The sequence below is a fragment of the Lutjanus erythropterus genome, chromosome 16 (assembly GCF_056507025.1).
Source record: "Lutjanus erythropterus isolate fLutEry1 chromosome 16, fLutEry1.hap2, whole genome shotgun sequence".
NCBI classification, from domain to species: Eukaryota; Metazoa; Chordata; class Actinopteri; order Lutjaniformes; family Lutjanidae; genus Lutjanus; species Lutjanus erythropterus.
Window position 1 is genome coordinate 30112424 of NC_139332.1, and position 17533 is coordinate 30129956.

At 40.5% G+C, this 17533-nt stretch overlaps 1 protein-coding gene across 2 annotated transcripts in view; it reads left to right on the forward strand.

Annotated features, from left to right (window-relative positions):
- ash1l (ash1 (absent, small, or homeotic)-like (Drosophila)) overlaps window positions 1-16589 on the forward strand; it is a 47655-nt gene extending 31066 nt beyond the window's left edge. For both annotated transcript variants that reach the window (XM_084739788.1, XM_084739787.1), the window contains exons 13-27: window positions 35-143; window positions 273-422; window positions 885-952; window positions 2138-2304; window positions 2930-3082; window positions 3376-3430; window positions 3833-3965; window positions 6793-7068; window positions 7504-7590; window positions 7721-7811; window positions 8844-8982; window positions 9143-9315; window positions 10274-10440; window positions 12014-12500; window positions 14091-16589. In XM_084739788.1, coding sequence (XP_084595914.1) covers window positions 35-143; window positions 273-422; window positions 885-952; window positions 2138-2304; window positions 2930-3082; window positions 3376-3430; window positions 3833-3965; window positions 6793-7068; window positions 7504-7590; window positions 7721-7811; window positions 8844-8982; window positions 9143-9315; window positions 10274-10440; window positions 12014-12500; window positions 14091-14182 — 2347 coding nt within the window. In that variant the 3' untranslated portion in view covers window positions 14183-16589. The remainder of the gene's footprint in view (window positions 1-34; window positions 144-272; window positions 423-884; window positions 953-2137; window positions 2305-2929; window positions 3083-3375; window positions 3431-3832; window positions 3966-6792; window positions 7069-7503; window positions 7591-7720; window positions 7812-8843; window positions 8983-9142; window positions 9316-10273; window positions 10441-12013; window positions 12501-14090) is intronic.
- The last annotated feature ends 944 nt before the right edge of the window (window positions 16590-17533 follow it).

Genomic DNA, 17533 nt, shown 5'->3' on the forward strand with positions numbered 1-17533 from the left:
CACCCACCCACTCCCTGTGACTTCTCTCTCTTAGGTCGGTGAACGGCGTGTACAGAATTGGTCTCTTTGCTCTCAAGGACATCAGCAGCGGCACTGAGCTCACCTACGACTACAACTTCCATTCCTTCAATACAGAAGAGCAGGTGAGGCACCGGCAACCGTCTTCGACCTCCTCACTGAGTAACGCTGTGGATACTTAATGTTCAGAGCCATCATCACAGCTGCTTCTATTTTTCTCACTTGGCAGTTTCTGTTTTTCCTCTGCTTTGCAGCAAGTGTGTAAGTGTGGCTCAGAGAGCTGCCGGGGCATCATCGGAGGGAAGAGCCAGCGTATTAACGGGCTTCCTGGGAAGACGGGAGGGACTCGGCGGCTGGGACGACTCAAGGAGAAGAGGAAGTCCAAACACCAGCTTAAAAAACGAGTGAGTGATGAAAGTTAGAATATTGACATGTGTTTGTATCAGTTTGCTTGTACTTAAAATAAGTCTTTAAAGACTCTTTCTTTGCATCTGAATAGATACTACAACATTTTGCTGTGGAATTCTCTAATTTGAAACTTAAATAACTGTTGTTATTTAGCTGCAGCTATTGCCTGGTTAATAAAACATTTGTCCAAGTGTGGCAGCCTTGTATTAAATATCAGGTGCAGTGTCTATGTAGGGCATGAATGTGTCTGTGTCTCAGAGGTACTCTTAGTGGGCCACAAGGTGTCTAAAAAAGTAACTCAAAATACCTTAAAGGGCATACTTTTGAATTAGGGCTGAATGGTATGACCTACAATTGTATATGATGGTATATTTTAAATATAAGCTTAAGTATGAATCTTTAGAAGTTGTGATTGAACTTGGCCATGAAAACATTTACATAATTTTCTTTATCTTCAGGAGGAAGAGTCGAGTGACAGCAACAAGTTTTACCCTCATCTCATGAAGCCCATGTCCAACAGAGAGAGGTAAACATGCACACACTCTGACACACAAGTGATACACAATAGAAGCCAAAGTCTATTAGAGCAATTGATGAGGCATGTTTGATAGAAATGATCACACTCACTCTGTCTACCATTAGTTTCCTGCAAAGATTTTGCTGGAACTGATTACACTGATTATAATAGAGATTATAATTTAATAACAAACACTTTTTTGTCCCCCCCCCTCCATCACTTATTTAGCAGGTGCAAATTAGGTTCAAGAGATTTTTATTTTGTTGCTAATGTGATGAGTGCGTTTAAGTCAAGATGAAATGGAAAAATGCATTTTTAACCCTTTTTAGATCACATTCCCAGTCATCTTGCACACTTATTTAACAGTATACACCCCAAAAAATCAGTTATGAATCATGTCCTCTTTCTATAAAACAAAACTTTTAGCAGCACAGAGCTAAGCTTAATTAGCTTGCTAGCTGGAGGTTAATGGTTTAAAAAATGCTACGAAGCATTCAGTAGACAGATTGTAGAGATTTAGAATAGTGGTTAGTTTTACAGGCAGGTAAAATATGACGATGCACCGATGGCAAAAGAACAAAATCACCAGCAGGAATGTGTCCAGAAGAAGCCAAGACACTAGTTGCTTTTTGGAGGATTAGTTGGTTGCAAAAATGATTTATATCTCCTGGATTCACTCCAATGATTTTAGAACAGGTTTGAACCACTCTGTATGTTTTTTGTTGACATGCCCACTCTTCAACATTCAATCAAAGTCCTCCCAGCGTTGCACAATGTCCCACCTGCCCATATTATTTCACTTGGTGAATTGTCAATATAGGAATCTAGGTACTCTTGAAACGCCCTTTTCATTTGGACTTTGACAAAGGGATTAAAAAACAAACACATTTCACTTCTCTAATCAGAAATCTTGCATTATGATTTGCTTTTAAAGCATTTCAATATAAAACATTTGGTTGAATTTCTGAATTAATAATCAGCGCAAGTCAGAAAAATCAAATGAGTGCAATTTTTGCTCCTCAGCTCAGTACTTCCTTAATGGAATGGAGTAATGGGGTTTAAGATTTTCCGTTAAAAGAACTCCCATCAGAGAGCAAAGCACAGTTGACATGTTAATTAATGAAGTGTGAGTTGATGTTGACATTCACAGACACACGCTGTCTTCACACCCCTGTCCTCTCCGTCAATCATCAGGAACTTTGTGCTGAAGCACCGAGTGTTTCTCCTGAGGAACTGGGAGAAGATGAGGGAGAAACAGGAGCTGCTGAAGAGGGAGGGTGAGAGAGAGAGGGACGCCAGCAGCCTGTCCATATATACACGCTGGGGAGGAGTCATCCGTGACGACGGCAACATCAAGTCAGGTGAGCGTAAAGGCGTGAGGAGAAAGTGAAATAAGTGAGAAGAAAGTTGTGAAAAACCTGTTTTAGTGGCAACACTGAAATAAGCTGTCAAATTTATTGTGTGAATTTAGTCTTAAGGCTGAGCCTGTAAGTGATCTGAAATGAAGTCAAATTTTCTAAAGGTTTTTAATGCTAAGGAAAAACTATGGCTCAAACAAGTGCAAGTCTAATTTGTATAATTTCCTTTTGTTGTTCTTAACTGTCATTTCGTCAAGTGTTCTTAATTGTTGATTTTAGTCATTGTTGTCTCAGTGTTTGTAGTGGGTGTTTGTCTGTGTTCGATCATTGTTGTTTAATGTTTCTAGTAGTGTTTGGTATTCTGTCATTGTTGTTTCACTTATTGTTCAGTGGTTCTTTGTTCTCAGTCACTGTTGCCTCAATTATGTTTATAGTGGTTGTTTGTTTTCAGTCATTGTTGATTGTATTACTGTTTGTAGTTTCCACGTGTGTTTTAGAGTGTTATATCTTGTGTTTTATCCCTGAAAAGCATAACCAGGGACAAGGACTGCGAATTAGCTATCATCCCTGTCAAATGAATAATAAAAACAGAAACTCAATGTATAACACTTGTGTCCTTTTTTTCTAGATGTGTTTCTGACGCAGTTCTCGGCCCTGCAGACGTCGCGGTCAGTTCGCACACGGAGACTTGCCGCTGCTGAGGAAAACACAGAAGTCACACGCACTGCTCGCCTTGCACACATCTTCAAGGAGATTTGTGACATGATCACCAGCTACAAGGGTTAGTGTCTATCCAAACCATTTTCCATTTCCTGGGAAATAAAAAATTAAATGGGAAACAGGATTTTTTTTTTAAAATACTCAGAACATATGGGAGTATGTGGGCCTAGTTTTCTTTCTTATTCTGTTATACTATCTTCTCAATAGTGTGACCTCTAGCCTGATCTGAGGTCCGATCAGGCCTCTAAAACACATCTGTCAGTGCCTCTATGTTAATATCTAATATTGACTGAATGATCCGGCTCTGTGATTGAGAAATGATGACAGGAATGTTATTTTTTCCTCTTAACTCAGATTCAGCTGGCCAGACGCTCGCTGCTCCACTGGTGAACCTCCCATCCAGGAAAAGGTGAGAGTGTGTAGAAGTGCAAACCAGCATATCGTCTGGGTCATTCATAATGTTTTACTGTTTTTCAGACAGCAGTGTTATGGTGTTATCTCGTCTGTCAGTGTACAGCACCCACATAGTGTAACAGTTTTATCTCGTGCCACACATTTCAGCCGTGACAGCCTGTGCTTTGATTCTGGTCCAGTATTGATAGTAATCACTTTGTGTCAAAACAATAACAGCTCATTATTTTTCTTTGGCTACATGGGATTTACACTGTTGTGGTTGGCAGTGTAATGTCTGCTGGGAGGCTCTTAAAAGTTTAATGGATTTTAAACCAGTGGTTTTAGATCATTTTGAACTAGACTTCCGGACACTAATCCTGTTCTTTGTTTTCTTTTTTTTCTTTGTGTGTGCCCTTAGGAACAGCCAGTACTATGAGAAGGTGTCTGACCCTCTGGACCTGAGCACCATCGAGAAGCAAATCCTCACCGGCCACTACAAGACCGTTGAAGCGTTCGACACGGACATGCTCAAGGTGTTCCGCAATGCTGAGGTAGGCAGATGTCCCATTAACTAACATTTGCTAACATTTATGACCCTTCTTTTAAAAAGAAATAATTTCATAGTACTGTCTGTTGAGAAGCATGTTGCAAACTACAAAAGAGGCACAAACATGATGAAAAGAGCAAGTAGCGTCTCAGTGCTCTGGTGCTATTTGCACATTTTTAACTGAGGTAATACGCATGTACTCGGCACATAATTGGCCCCTTTCTATGCAAATGAGCCTCACTGCGAAAAGAAGCCGAATCACAAACACCAGTGCTAATAACCACATGCGGACAGAGTGAAAATTATTAGTGCTTAAAAGTGTGTAACGCCCAGATTTCCAGGGAATGTGGCAGCAGTGATTTTAGCAAGGCGAAGTGCATCACAGAAGCCTACATTATATGTGCACAGATTGGTCAGACAATACCTGATATTAACCTCTGAAACTGAAAAACAACATAAAGCCTAGTGCTGTTGGAAACAGACTATGGTCGAACGTTCTAAGAGTCCAACATAGAGCAGAGCAGGAGAGGAAACAGCTCTCCCTCATGCACCAGGACACATGAGGGAGAGTCAAGGTTTGAAAAGTGCTTGAATTTCAGCTAAAGTTCTTGAAACAGCTTGAATTTGTAATTTTCTGACCTTAAAAATAAATCACTCTGATTGAATAGTTTGCTTTTTAGAGAAAGCAATAAAATAAGACAGAGAGCCTAATTGCTTTTGCCTTTTGCACAAAATGAAGATGACTACACTAAAGCCTTGCTTGGAACTCTAAATGTGTGTTTACACTTTTTTTTTTGTCGGTGTGCCCTCTGATTGAACAATTAATGGGAGGTTAAAAGATGCCAACATGCCATGATGTTGCTGTTCCAATGAATGCTGGCTTTAAAACAAGAAATGAATACAAAAATTAAAAGGATTTTATTGAAATTTGTGCTTCTTAGTGTGAATGTTATGTCAAGCTGACTTGTATTCCTTTAATTTGAGTGAATTGTGTCACAAAACATTATTTTGGTTGTTCATAGTGCAATAGCATCTCATTTAATGTGATGAAGAAATGAAATGGGGTCTAATCATTTTGAGAATATTTATATAAATATGTCATTTACCACAGCTGTAAAGTGCTGGAAAAGCAAAATGCACTTTCAAACGGCTTGAAAAGTGCTTGAATTAGACTTTGGAAAATATGGAATCCTGAATTAATGGTACTGTCAGTGACCGCAATCCATTCTTTGTGAATTTGCCCCACAGTATTTAAAAGAAGGAACTTTAGCGCTCACCAAAACTGAATTATTGTCTGTATGCTGGATCCAAACTAGGAAAATGAATGAACCGAAACTCCCTTTTACACATTCCTGTTTTGCGTCTCCTACGCATCTGAAGAACCGTAAACTCCCTCATTTAGTCTTGCAGACTGTTCCCTCTCTCTCTGTCTTTCCGTTCTCGGTGGTCTTGTTTGACCAGTCGGCAACATTAAGCCTCGCAAGCACCGCCTTGATAGTTCCTGAACTATCAGAAAGTACTCCCACAAGAGCAGGAAGATATTTTACACTTGGAACTATCATGTATGACATTAATTTAGTCCCTGGTTCCTCTGGTCAAAACACAGGTTTAGATCCTGTGTTCTTTAAAAGGTTCTTGTTCCACAGGGAAAGTTTTTATGGTGGAAACGCTCTATTAACCAGTGATAAACCCACTGCCAAGGGAGTCAGATCTGATTTTGAAGGCTAAAGCTGCTGCAGCATCCAGTTTTCCTCATTTAATAACACTGATAATAACACATGTGAGTCTCTTGAGTTTAATCCCACATTCTTAGAGCCCTAACAGTATCAAAAAGCCTCATCAAAATCATCATTTAGGCTGTTACTGTGCGGCACTAACACATTCTTCCTCCCACTCAGTCAGTCAGCTCCTTTCTTTCTTCCTGTCTCACACACAAACACCTCCCAAATGGGATATAACTTCATGACTGCTGATCCTCTGTGCACACGTTGCAGACTCGTTTGATTTACATCTGTATAGCTTAGCAGTTTAAACAAGTGCCACTTGAAACCTCTCAGAGGCGCTTACTCTTCCAGTCAGAGAAGTTTGAAGTGGACGTCTAAATTAGATTCTCCCAGTGGTCCCAAGACTGAGAAAAAGCCTGAGGGAAATGTGATTTATTGTTAAATTGTGGCTAGGGATGGAAATTAATGACATTTTATTGATACCAGTGTCATTATCGGTTGTGTTTACCAGTCCAATTTTTGCTTTATTGATGCCTTTTTCCTCTCCTCTGTGACTCCTCCTTGCTGCAAGTTTCCAGCAGTGTAGATGCATGAGTTTGACATCATTGTTCATGGATCCACAACGATCATTAAAAACATGCCAGCATCGATAAAAGGAATCCATATGCTCAGAGATATACAATTCCCATGGATTTGACAATTTGGAACTGGTTCTCAACTGGAATCAGTTTACAGATCCCATCCCTAGGTGTGGGGTGTAGCATTCTCTGCAATCTTCTTGCAGCTGCAAAGCATCAAAGCATCTTTCTGTGTCAGTGACCTTTGTTCTGCGGGAAATTGCCCGTAAACCTGCAGGCAGATCAGCTCAATCTTGTCTGAGTGACTGAATGATGAAGGTATAATTCTTGGGTCAAATGTGCATTCTTCTACCTTTTATTTGTGATTTATGTCATCTCTTGATGCTGTTTGTGAGGACTTCATGTCCTTGTGCCAAGCGTCAGTAACAGGCTCACTGAGACGATTTCCTGAAAATTTACTGTTTTTGGCAGAAAATAAAATAAATTTAGAAAAGCACCTGCATTTACACCTGTCTTGTTCTCCCGCCAGAAATATTACGGCAGGAAGTCATCGATAGGCAGGGACGTGTGCCGGCTGCGGAAAGCCTACTACAGCGCCCGTCACGAAGCCGCAGTCCAGATTGATGAGATCGTGGGCGAGACCGCCAGCGAGGCCGACAGCTCGGATTCGCTGGAGCGCGACCATGGCCACCACCACCACGGAGGAGGAGGGCCGGGGTCCCACGACAAGGACGACGACGTCATCCGTTGCATCTGTGGAATGTACAAGGACGAAGGCCTAATGATCCAGTGTGAAAAGTGCATGGTAAGAAGAAGCAAGCTGTCAAACACAAATAACTGAGATCAGTGGGTGAAAAATCTATATTTTTACTAAAAGAGAGAGAAAGATGAATTTAATTTGCCTTACTGGCTTACACCTGTTTCTCCAGAGACTTTACCTAACTTAAGGAGTACTTTGTCAAGGAGATTTCCCAAAGGAGAGTGCACAGTCAGTCCTTTGTGTAAATTTTCTGTTATTTTTAGACGAAGGAAACAAGGAAGGTTACAAATATTGATTTAAACTACCACAGTTGTTCATCAAGGAGATGGTTGCAAATGCATTTACAGACTCAGAGCACGGCTCTTATTCTTTTAAGACGGAGTCACTTTCAGTATCAGCTGGGGAGATACGGATTCAACTGTCTTTTCTCTTGAAGTTTCTCTTTCTCTGTGATTGAACAGCTGTTTTTTGTCACTGCAGGTGTGGCAGCACTTTGATTGCATGCGGCTGGAGACCGAGGTGGAGCACTACCTGTGTGAGCAGTGTGACCCTCGGTCTGTAGACAGGGTATGTCTGTTCCCTAGATATAACCAACATTAACATCTAAACCAGTTTTCCTTCTAATTGAAGTAAGGCTGATGTCACCTCTGTCAGCTCTTCCATCTAATCTCACCCATTTGTGTTATTATCATTACAGGAAGTTCCCATGATACCTCAGCCTAGCTACGCCCAGGCTGGCTCTGTCTACTACATTTGCCTCCTTAGAGATGACCTGCTGCTACATCAAGGTAAAGACAGAATAGAAACCAGCAGCCATGAGATCACCAACGTTTAGAAATGATCAGTTTCTACCCTTTTAGAGCAGTTTACTCCCCCTGAAAATCATCTCCATCTTCTTAGGACTTTGTATCACATTACCCACATGAAGCTACATAGCGCTACAAGAGGACAGAAACACCACAGGGGACATTTAAGATAGTCTCTAAGCTGTGTTTATAACAATTTACTAAAGGCAATTCAAGTGAATTATACCATTTCAAGGGCCAGACTTAGAGCTGCACTATTAATGGAATGTGATCGACTGTGTTATTGACATTTAAAATGTGTTTTCTGCACGTAGAAAACTTTTCAAATCAAGTGCTTTTTAAATCAGCAGCCAGCCACCCAGCAGCATCAGCAGTCAAAATTTCCTGGATGTTGCAGCTGCAGTCCAGAGCAGAAGAGTTAATTTAAAACAGAGAGCAGATGAGCAAAACAAAAATCAAATGTCTGGAGCAGAAGGCAAAGAGTTCTTCCCTTGAAGGGGATGATTATCCCTTATTTAGAAGTATTTCTGATTTAAAGCACATGATGATAAGCAAGAACAAATCACATGCAAAGAATGCATGTGTCAGCGCTGGAAAACAACACAACAAACTTGTTCAACCGTGTAAAAAAACATCATGAACTGCAGTACGCTGAATTCATAAAGGTCAAGAGGAATAATGTTTCTTAAGCTTTGAATCCCCGTCCTTGTTCAGTGTCAACTCAGACTTTATCAGTGACACTAGCACAAGTAGCACAAGTCGAAAGTGAAAGCAGATCTGTTGCTTTAATTGCTCTCTTTATTTGAATGTGAATGTAATGCAGTCTGCTCTGCGATTTCGCTGCCTTTAAATGTTTTGACTTGCCAAAATTTTGAGTCTCTTCAACATCCTGGCAGGGGAGTGTTTTCTGTATTGAGATGTTACCTGTCAGCTGACTTTAGTATCAAGCAGTCAGTCAGTTTCTTGTAAAACTTCACTTCGTAACCTGTCAGCGTGTGTGTGTCCTGTGTGCAGGTGACTGTGTGTATCTGATGAGAGACAGCAGACGCACACCTGAGGGCCAACCTGTCAGACAGTCTTACCGTCTCTTGTCTCACATCAACCGAGACAAACTCGACATCTTCCGAATTGAGAAACTCTGGAAGAATGAAAAGTAAGTTCATCAGATGGAGTGTTTTAGACAGCTAGCATGATGTACTGTAGATACTTGCCAGTAAGATGAAAGTTTGTTTTGTGGATTATTATTGTGTTCATCAAGTTTATTTACATTGTTTAATTTGCCAGCATTTTCGTTATCTGCTCAAATTTCAAAGGGGTGAGAGGTTTGCCTTTGGCCACCACTACTTCCGTCCTCATGAGACTCATCACTCTCCATCACGGCGGTTTTATCAGAACGAGTTATTCCGTATGCCGCTCTATGAGATCATCCCCCTGGAGGCGGTGGTGGGAACCTGCTGTGTCCTCGATCTCTACACTTACTGCAAAGGTGAGATGAAACACGTGTGCAAACTCTCATGCTGGTTTGGATTGTTTGTTGTATTTTTTTTTTTTACTCCCCTTCTTTTTCTGCCATTACTGCTGAGGTTTTCTTGTTGCTTGACTGAAGCTCAGTGAACTGTCTAAAATGCAGATGTGCTTGTCCACTGCCAGGTGTAAATGTGTGAACGAAGCACACAAGACAGTGCTGATAAACAAACAGTCCCTGTATGGCTCAGCTCTGACTTCAGAAAATGCAGTGCTGGTATGCTTTTGTTAAAGCCTGTCTAATGGTACTTTAATTGATCAGCCGCTGATCACTATCATGCAATATTCGTTGTTAATAGTTTGATCGGTGGTCTCTAAAAACGCTGATCAGAGGGTCCAGTATTAACAACTGCCAAATGTTGCCTAATAGATTTTTCCTTTTGACAAGTAAAGACTGTCTGCCAAACTGACAGGTAAATGTTTGCACCAAAATATTTATGTAATAAAAAATAATACTGCAGGGTCTCTACTGCACTTAGATTTCATTTATGAGTACACTGCCTCTGTTTTCTGCTGCTGAAGTTTGACACTCAGTGGCAGGGACTTCATGGTGCATTCAGGTGCACCTCGTAAGATGTGAAGTCTACATCGCTTTGTTTTGCAAACACGTGGGGGGCCAACAGAGACTTCATGTTGCATTCAAGCGCACCTCATAAACTCAGAAATATATACTCGAACGGCCATGAAGGTTGATGCACGTGTGGCTAGAATGTGATCATGAAACGTATTTGTAGTTCTATATAGCATAATAATGAAGGTCCCATTATTGGAGATCAGTATCGGGCGACACTGCTTCCAGTAATCGCAGTCGGCCCCCAAAGTTGTGACTGGAGCATCCTACACATTTGGTTTTCAAATATTTTGTAATGACTTGAATCACAACAGCTCTTGGCTAATACAAACTGTGTTCCCTTCAACAGGACGGCCGAAGAATGTGAAAGAGCAGGATGTGTACATCTGTGATTACCGTCTGGACAAGTCGGCTCACCTGTTCTACAAGATCCATCGTAACCGCTACCCGGTCTGCACCAAGCCATATGCCTTCAACCACTTCCCCAAGCGGCTCACGCCCAAAAGAGACTTCTCGGTGAGAGTGATGATGGGGGTCCTGACCGGGTGGGGCTGCTACATTGGGATCTATTACTGATTTATAAATGCTGAAAGATATTTTAAGAGCGGAGGTAATATTACAGAGTATATTTGGCCTCGCTCACAGTGTTCAGGCAGCCTCCAGCACCATCACATGTGAAGGCGGGGCTGACCAAAAACAAATGACAGAACACATACCTGCTAATTCTTCGTGATCCAAACCACATTGTTTGCAGTGAACCACATCCACATATTACATATAACAGCATGTTGACATCTATGTATTTGTGTGGCTAATTATGCCCAGTTTAAAACTGAAGTGCTGAGAGAGTTGAACAGAGATGACAGCTTCCCATGCAACTTTAACTTCTTTCTGTGTTTTTAAAGATAGAATCAGACGGACTTGTCTGAGCTGTTCTTAAATGCACCAGAGAGATTGTTGAGTCTCTTTCCCAGAATATCAGATACTGACATTTTGGGTTGGTAAAGCGTCCTGAGCACAGCAAAATAATGACAAATTGTGAAAAACTTGGTACCGTGCTGTTTTATTTTGCTGCCTTTGTGAAGCACTTTGTAATGTGAATTTTGAAAACTGCCCTATAAATAAAGATTATTATAATTACAGACAGAGAGCAGATATAGACACTACCACACACTTGTAGTGGGTCTTAAGTGATGTTTCAAAGGGATTATATTTATATGAATTTATGCATTTTTTTAAATGTTGAATATTATGCCTCTTATCTTTTTATTAAACTCCAGGGTGTAAAATTAACTTTTTTGCCCAACGGCCATTTGATTACTGAATGTTCAAGTTTTGCCAGCCATTCAATAGATTACCAGCAGTTGGCTCATGCTAATTTTGTGCCATGTGAAGTTGACTCATTTATTGAAATACATGAGGCCTCTTTAGCCAAACATGCCCAAGATGATGAAAAAGGAGCAACATGAAAAAAGCAGCAGAAGGGCTGCAGGCAGCATCTAAACATACATGATTTCATTTAAAAGAAAAGTGCAACCAATACAGTATGCATCAATATTAATCTATGAAACCTGATCCCAATATATTGTGATGGAATGATTTGTGATAAAATATATACAACACTATACATTAAGAGCAATATGCAATGCAGAAAATGTGCTATAGCCTTACCAAGAACATCCTAAGATTTACTGTTCTTGGCTCCTGATATAAAAGGGCAGTCAGCCCCTCAGCCATTTATTTTAACATGGATTTAAAGTTAACTGTGAAGTTAATCATCTTCATGCTCGTAGGTTGTTCATTCCACAGAATGGTAGCTGAGTACAGGAAATTCTTTTTACTTTTGTTTGTTTTGTCTCCATGGAGGACCAGATGGACCTGAAGTTTCACTGCATTGATTTAGTTCAGACCTGTAACAGAAACCTAAAACTAAGATGAGTTTCCAAAACTTTTTGTTGATTTCTAAAGTATGTTGCACTTTTTTTTTTTGGCGAACCCTAACCATCTGGAACCAAAGTCAGCTAAATAAACCATTGAGGAGTACTGTCAAACACTATTTGACCTGGGTCGTTTTGTGTCATTTTTCCAGCCTCACTATGTTCCCGACAACTACAAGAGGAACGGCGGCCGTTCTGCCTGGAAGAGCGAACGGCCCAAAGGAACTGGAGGCTGCGAGGACGATGCCTCCTCTTGTGACCGCGGTGATGACTTCCCACCTGAGGCTGAGGACGGGAGAGGAATAGAGGACGACATGGACATACCTCCAGAGGATCCTGAACTCCTCTCAGCCAAGCCCAGAAGAGCAGAAAGGGACGGGGAGGGAGACGAGGATGAAGACGAGGAGGAGGATGAGGAGGACGGGCAGGACGCTGAGGAGCGTAAGGAGCTGGAGGAGAGTTCCACAGAGAGGTTAGGAGAGATGCTAGAGCTCCCATCGTCCTCTGCCTCCTCGCCACTGCACCACCCGGTGCTGGGCAGGAGGGAGGCCCAGAGGGAACGGCTCAACAAAATCCTACTGGATCTGCTGCACAGAACTCCCAGCAAGAATGGTGAGGGACCGGGAACAAAGCAGGGGGGTAGGTCCACAGATAAACTAGGGTTCAAGTTTCAGACCACTTTCCATGACACACCCTTTAAACACATCTTGAAAACACATTGTTTAATGTTTCTGAATGGCTAAGTTCAAAGTTTGGGGGGGAAACTGCCCATTAGGCAGTATTTAGTTAGATTAAACTCTTATTAGAATGAATCTAACAGATGGCCAAGTCAGTTTTCAGATCTGCTGCTTTGCCCAAGTCTCTTCCCCCCCATGCAGTGTTTCAGTCTGTTGTTTCATTTCTTCAATCTGCTCTCTAATATTACCATGAAGCATGTAAATCTAGACCAACTTTTAACTCTTGCAGTCAGTGGCGAATCTGAGTGTTAAAAGAATAAGAAGAGCTCTGCCCCACTCAGACTTCTGTCAGTCAGATTTGGCTGTTCAACACAAATATACTATGATTCATTCTGTTTTTTCTTCAGTATCAGCCTAAGTCTCATGTTTTAGTGTACCTCAAGTTTAAATGCCTTTCTTTGTCAACTCTGATGTGCAAACATGTTTCAAAACAGTCATAAGAAGTAATAGTGGCCATTCTTCAGTCCATAGTTCAGGTATAAAATCCCAGCGCACTGCAGAGCGTCTCTCCTGCGGGGCTCTGCTGCACGCTCCGCGGTGCTCTGGGATGGCTGACAACACATCACCTGCGCTTTTTTTCTGTCACTGTTTTCTGCTTTCATCACAATTAGTTTTGTGGTTTGTGGTGATTTAGAGACTCGGTTTGTAAAGTTTGCAGTCTGTCATGCTGTTGCATTGGTGAGCGTATAACAATGCAGCTGAAGAACAAGAGCTAGAACTTAAGCACCAGCGCATGTCGTCACAAGGATTTTTCTAATAGGGTGCGCCAGCTAGCGTGAAACCATATTTATGATTCTCCTTATTTTTATCCTCCTACTTTTATTCTATTATTGTAATGTACAGTAAATGACAAAGGAAGTTGTAAATTCTTACAAAATTTTTGGTGTCATAGACAGGGTAGGAAAGTCATAGACTAATAGATAGACTAACAGATTGTTGCTTTCTTGTTGGTCTTTTCATTGGATTTGTTGACAATAACAAAAAGGTAGACTATCGCCAGCCTTATCCTGCAGCTCCTTCACAGTAAAATCTTTCCAAAAGACATCATTGTGCTCCTCCTTCAAGTGAAAAGCAGCTGTAGGAAGTGCTGAGGAAGCATTTGCTGACAAAGCATGACAGAGAAACAGATCAAGTTTGACTTTTTATTTGTGGATTAAAAGTTAGAAAAAGAATGAAGAACTGTACCAAAACTTTTAATGGCAGGGACTCTGTCTGGCAAATTATAGACTAGAATTTGCTGCCCAAAATGACACCTGAACGCACCTGTCAAAAGTCTGATGAGTGGTTTCCGAGAACTACAGACATTTTTAGACGCACCCTCCCAGGCTTTCTGTTATAAAGGACTTTGCGAACTTTGTCAGGGTTTTTGAACACTTTTGAAGCCACCTTTGCCTATCTTTGCCTTTGCACTTCATTTGATATAATACCCTGCGTGTCAGCCGTTTCTGTCTAAGCTCCTAATCCCTCCTCTCTCTCTGTGTTCCTCCAACAGCCATAGATGTCACTTATCTCCTGGAGGAGGGCGCAGGGCGGCGGCTTCGGCGACGGACGCTCGGATTCGGCGACTTCGTGGGCAGGAAATAACGGTCGCCACGTGCCTGTCAAGCACACTGCCTTTCACTTTTGTGAGCACGGGGGGCAGAAAATGGAGAGACAGCAAGAAGGGAAATGAGCATTGCCGGTCGTCCGACCATTAAGGAACCACAATGCATCCCTGGGGGCCTCTTCCAACAGTTTACCTCTTCCAAGACTTGTCATCTCAACTCTGAGAGCGTGGAGGGGGTTTGGAAGCGCTGACTCCATGGCAATTTCAGCTTTTCAAAGAGTTCTCAAGGAGCACGAAGAGAGAGCTGACCCAGACTTCTTGCTTATTTAAGTAGTATGATGCAAAATCTGTTTCTTTTTTTTTTAAAAAATGAACATAGGAGAAATACCCCATGCACTTAAAATGCATTGAATATTACAGACATGGGTAGATGAATTCCACTAGCAAGCATCAGAAACAAGTGGTACTGAATAGGAATGGACAGAGGGAAGGGATGTGAATGCTGGAGAATTGTTCCCCCTAGTGGGACCTAGCTGCAATGACAAAATATATCAGACGAGAGAAGAGCTGTGGGGGAAAACGGCATAGGAGAAATGTAAGTTGAGCGGTGTGCTCAGATGCTGCTCATTAGAAAGAGAGAAACGAGGGCGGAGAACTGCACTTTTGGTACCATGGATATTGTGAAGCTCTGTGTAATGTATCTATAATGAAAACACACTAACACTCACAGTATTGGATGATGCAGTCTGAAAAAAAGAAAGCAAGTTAAAAAGTCTATTATCTTTTTTCCTGTTATACTGTAGTAACTCATTTAGGAACAGAAGAGGCTTGGGGTGTGTTTGTTTTTAGAGGGAGGGGGAGGGGAGGATTGAGTGTGCGCTTTTTTTTATTTTGTCAGTCAAAGTGTCTTGTCGAGGTTTTAATTTTTAATTATTTTTTTTTCTTGTGAGGCAGTCAGCTTCGCCCCTCTTTTTTGAAGTAACATGATTCACCAGCTTAACTAAATCAGGCGTGCGCGCGGGGAAGGGAAGGGGGGGGGGGGGACACCGGCTTTAACTGTAACGCCTTACACAGCCGTGCTCTCCGCGACTGCCTTGTGTGCGAGTGTGTGCGTGCGTACACACGTATTGTGTGTCTGTACTCTGCCAGATTTCTTGAAGATATACCTTTTTAAAAAAATGAGAAAAAAAAATAAGGGCTCGATGGCAATTAACAGTTTTAAGAAAACTATGGAAAACATAACATGAAATGTATCGTGATGGTCATATTTTCTTATATTCTGTGAGACGGGTGGGGCGGTGTATACTGTATATTGGGGAGGGGAAGGGACTTGAGATCTTTTTTTGTCTTTAGACTATGTTCCTGGTTGCCATGGAGAATGTTTAGAAAAAAAAAAAAAAAGAAATTGTGATATTTGATGAGATTTCTTTTTTTTTTTCCCCCCAAATGCCTCTGCTAAAAAGGGACAGCCTGCAATGTCCCAGTGCGGTAAAACTGACAGAAGAGAGACGAGAATGAGACACTGACGGAGGGAGACGGAGAGGGAACGGGAAGCTGTACAGTGCCAAGTTTATGTAAATATACACACTTTACATTGAGGAGTGTCTCCAAAAGCAATATCTTGAAAAATGGATTTTGTTTATTATTGTACTGTACAGGACTCAGCCCTAAATGTATTATGATTATTATAATAATGATAATATTATAATTTCTTCCGTTTGTATTACTATAATGAAGACACTTAAGCTCGGAGGAAAAATGATTTTTTTAAAATGTCCATAAAATCTCACCTTAACTTGTCCTGATGGTGACATAAAATCTTAAGCTGAGTTTTTCGTTGCCTATAAATGAAATTCATCTATGTACTGCATGAGCGAGAAGAATGTCAAACGGACACAGAAGGCATTGGGACATGACAGTGACTCAGCAACGACACCTTTGTCACTGAATATTGTTAATAATATTTACTTTTAAAAGGAGAAATGTACTCCTTGTTTTTTGCTGCAAAGTGTTGAACACTAAAAAAACAAACCAACATAAAAATGTTATGATATTTTTAAACAGCGACAGAAGCAAAAGTAAAAGCTGTCAGCCCGATATCATGTTATTATTATTTTTTGTTTTTTCTTTCAAATAGGAAATGGTTCCGTTTTGTGATAGCAGTCATTGTATGATGCTTGTACTTGTATTTGTGTGTTTTTTGTGTGATTCGTTTAGTTATTTTTAGACAATCACAAAATAAGATGCAAGCATTGTAAATGGCAGATTGGCGGACATTTTGTGATGTGTACAGTTTGTCAAAAAAAAACTTCTTCCACTCGTTAAAAGTTTGTAATTATGATTCTTAAGTCATGAAAAATGCTGTTGGTTTTTACTTTTTTGTTTTATATTTGTTTTTTGTTTGTTTGTTTTTTTAATAAAAAGCACTACATTATTGTGAATACATTTTATGTCGTTACGCTTTGAATATTTCTTAGATATCTCACAAAAAAGGCTAAAGTGTATCTACATGGTAAACCTGCGTTGGTACTCTGCTAGTTTACTACCAGTGTGGTTGAAGTTACACTTCATTCATATCTGAAAAGAGTCTAATAGTGTTTGATTTTACTTTTCTAACATGATAATGTTGGTAAAGTGCTATTGTTCAAAGAGTTACAGGTGTGGACAGCCTCTCAGAGATTAATCCATCGCAGCAGCTCAAAATGAATTTCTCTTTAATTTACTTTTTGAAACGCTTGCACTTTCTTTGATGCACTTCACTTAATGAATGTGTCATTAAGCTGATGGAGCCTCTGTATCAGTGTGAAACACTAGAAGGAGGATGTTGAGAGTGAAGTTAAACTGCCATCTTTTCATATTGTTTGCTACTCTTTTGAAACTCAAGGGCTCTATTATCTGAAATGAAAAGCTTATCTCCTCGGTGAATGGATATTGCTCCACATTCACAATAACCCGGCTCTCAAGCAGTTCTGCTGAGTGTAGACAGTAATAATTTCCTTGTCTTACAGCTACTTAAGATGATATAAACAATAGAAATGATTGATTATAATCTCATTCAGACAACAGTCAACAATTAACATGAGATTAAAAATAGCATAAGCATAAATGAAAAAAGCAAAGAAAAAAAGAAAAAGGATCAAATGGAATAATTTGGTGAGAAATAAAAAAAAAAAACTGTAAAATCCTACCAATAAATACCTGAATATATAAAAGAAGAAATAAAAACAATATAAATGAAATAAAGGGTGTAATCAATATATAGTGCAAGTATTTCAAAGTCTGAAGACACCCATCCTTATTTTAGAACTCTCGCGATATTACGGCAGTTGCATACTGATGAGTTAATACACAGTTCCCATTAATGGTGGTGTTCTAAGCACCGCTACTAT